Consider the following 2,829-nt stretch of genomic DNA (forward strand, 5'->3'; position numbering starts at 1 on the left):
GCCCCATTTGCCAATCTTGCAGTGCTGCCGAGTTCGTTAAAGTTTATAGATTTTGTGTGATAAGTGAGCCATCATAATTCATATTGAGTATATCCACAGTATCTACATGGTCGGCAAAGTTTTATGCTTTTATTTTAAATTTTTCTTTCTTTCTTTGTAGGTATTTATTAAGAGGAAATGAGATCTTTCGCCTCCTCATCATTTAAATAGCAGAAAATGGCTTTTCAAATTTCTTATGTATTTTTCCGGACAAATATATCCTTGTGAGCATCCTTGCAAATGTTACTTCACCCAAGCCAATATTATAGCATTGCATGCATGCAACTTATATATTAAGAAAATTTGCCAACCACCTCAATACGTAAAATGCAAACGATCATATCTTAATGTTGCTTTTAAAGGAAACGATATTACACTTGAGATTGCATGTCTTTGATGCAATTCTCTTGCCTTCACAATATACCATCTTTCTACCACAATTTCATCACATTATTTTTTTAGTAGTGTACGTAGGTAAGAAAATGGAAACTTTAGATTGCAAGTGGAGATTAGAATGACCACTCAAGGGGCATAGCCACCACCGTGTCCACCACCTTCACCACCTCCAGCACCTCCTCCATATCCACCAGCATGTTCACCTCCGCTGGCATAGCCGCCACCACCACCGGCTCCACTACCGCCGCCTCCACCACCGCCATATGCTCCTCCATGTGCTCCTCCTGCACCACCACCGGCTCCTCCTCCGCTACCATATCCACCACCTGCAGCGCCTCCTCCTTCTCCTCCAGCATAGCCACTTCCACCACCACCTCCATGCCCACCTCCACCACCATATCCACCCCCTGGTGCCCCACCTGCACCATAGCCGCCGCCAGTACCTCCTCCTGCGCCTCCAGCATATCCACCACCATGTGCTCCACCTGCAGCAGCTCCACCGCCGCCACCACTACCTCCACCTCCACCACCACCATATCCACCACCTGGTGCCCCTCCAGCTCCATATCCGCTACCACCACCTTCACCACCTCCAGCGCCATATCCAGCATCGTGTCCTCCGCCAGCATGGCCGCCTCCAGCTCCACTTCCACCGCCACCTCCTCCGCCATATCCAGCATCGTGTCCTCCGCCAGCATGGCCGCCTCCGGCTCCACTTCCACCTCCACCTCCTCCACCATATCCAGCATCGTGTCCTCCGCCAGCATAGCCACCTCCGGCTCCACTTCCACCGCCACCTCCTCCGCCATACCCAGCATCATGTCCTTCGCCAGCATAGCCACCTCCACCTCCACTTCCACCACCACCTCCTCCGCCATATCCAGCGCCATGTTCTCCTCCAGCAGCATAGCCAGAACCACCACCAGCTCCGCTTCCGCTACCACCTCCACCGGCATAACCGTGGTCACCTGCTGCTCCATATCCACCACCTCCACCAGAACCTCCACCTGAACCTCCTCCACCTCCACCGGCATAGCCTCCACCAGCGCCACCGCCAATGCCATGGCCTGCACCAGAGGCGCCTACCTCACCCCCAACACCTACATGATCGTAAGTGAGGAGGGTTCTGGCGGCTGAACATATTCCTATACCCAATAACACAAAGAAAACAATGTTAACAATTTTAAACTTCGCCATTGGAAATTGAACTTGAATCACGATTTGGGAATGCATGGAATTGGAGGCTATTTATAGATGTCGAAACGCGTCTATGGACACAAAGCACATGCAAAAGAACAAAAGGAAGCTCCTTTTGTCCCTACAAAGTGCTCCATTTTACATCCACCCTCACAGTATTCACATCACTTCAATTCAGTCTCTACTCCAAATAGACCAGTTAGTGTGCTTGTGCTGTCTGCCATTTTCTTTATGTATATACAACAATTTTTTTTTAATAATTCTTTTTATTTTATGTACATCTTGTTGGAGGTCCGATTTAGTTTCATGACTTTCTCCCAAATTCTGATAATATACATAATTTAGTTCCCACTTATATATGGAGTAATTAATTTTTGTTTCACTTTTTCTAATTTTTTAATTTGATAGAGGTGATGCATCAGTGAATTAAGCTGATTAGGAGTAATTCGACCGTGGCTTGATAATTGTTGAGCTTTTATGGATTTAACTTATATGCTAACAGTAGGTAAACAACTCTTAATACCACAAATGTAAAGAACTTTTATAGCATGACAATAATGTGTGTTAACATATATAGTTTAGAAGGTTAATTACCTATATCGCTTTTCAAGTCACTAGTCTCACTTAATATGAATAATCATTTATATATCATTATCTTAGGTGATTGACCATAGCGTAGCAAATCTTTACACTGTCGGCGTGTAAAAATTAAAACTTTTTTGTCTAATCAGTGTATATTTGAAAGAAATAGAGTAGTACTTATTAAACAGGGGAGACTTATTAAATTCTTTAAGTTGTCTATTTTAGTGAAAGGTATTTTATTAATTAGATTAAGAAGAGGGTGAATCAAGTAGATTAGCTTGATTCAAAGGAACACATATTACTTAGTAACTTTTAGAAGCCGTAGATGATCCAATTATGACTGACAATAGGAAGGCCCAACAAATTAACTTGGCTAATCTGATTGTTTTAAGAACTGATATGATTGAAAGTTCCATTATGGGAAATGAAATAAAATAGTACGTGGTACTGGAGTGATATTGCTCCACCAATACAAGTTGAGCATTTTGAGTATCTGCAATAATATCATTGGAGTTGGATGATTAGCCCACTATTGCCTGCTCTATGATCCGCTACTACATAGCATAATATTTTAATATGTATGTTAATTGGGTCCAGCTTAATTTAATGTACTTG

At 43.4% G+C, this 2,829-nt stretch overlaps 1 protein-coding gene across 1 annotated transcript; it reads right to left on the minus strand.

Annotated features, from left to right (window-relative positions):
* Positions 1–358: 358 nt before the first annotated feature.
* Positions 359–1,779, minus strand: LOC132051963 (glycine-rich cell wall structural protein 1.8-like). Its single transcript, XM_059443258.1, has one exon. It carries the CDS (start codon positions 1,666–1,668, stop codon positions 562–564), a length of 1,107 nt encoding a protein of 368 aa, XP_059299241.1. The 5' UTR covers positions 1,669–1,779; the 3' UTR covers positions 359–561.
* Between the last annotated feature and the right edge of the window lie 1,050 nt (positions 1,780–2,829).

The sequence above is a fragment of the Lycium ferocissimum genome, chromosome 4 (genome assembly GCF_029784015.1).
Source record: "Lycium ferocissimum isolate CSIRO_LF1 chromosome 4, AGI_CSIRO_Lferr_CH_V1, whole genome shotgun sequence".
Classification (NCBI taxonomy): domain Eukaryota; kingdom Viridiplantae; phylum Streptophyta; class Magnoliopsida; order Solanales; family Solanaceae; genus Lycium; species Lycium ferocissimum.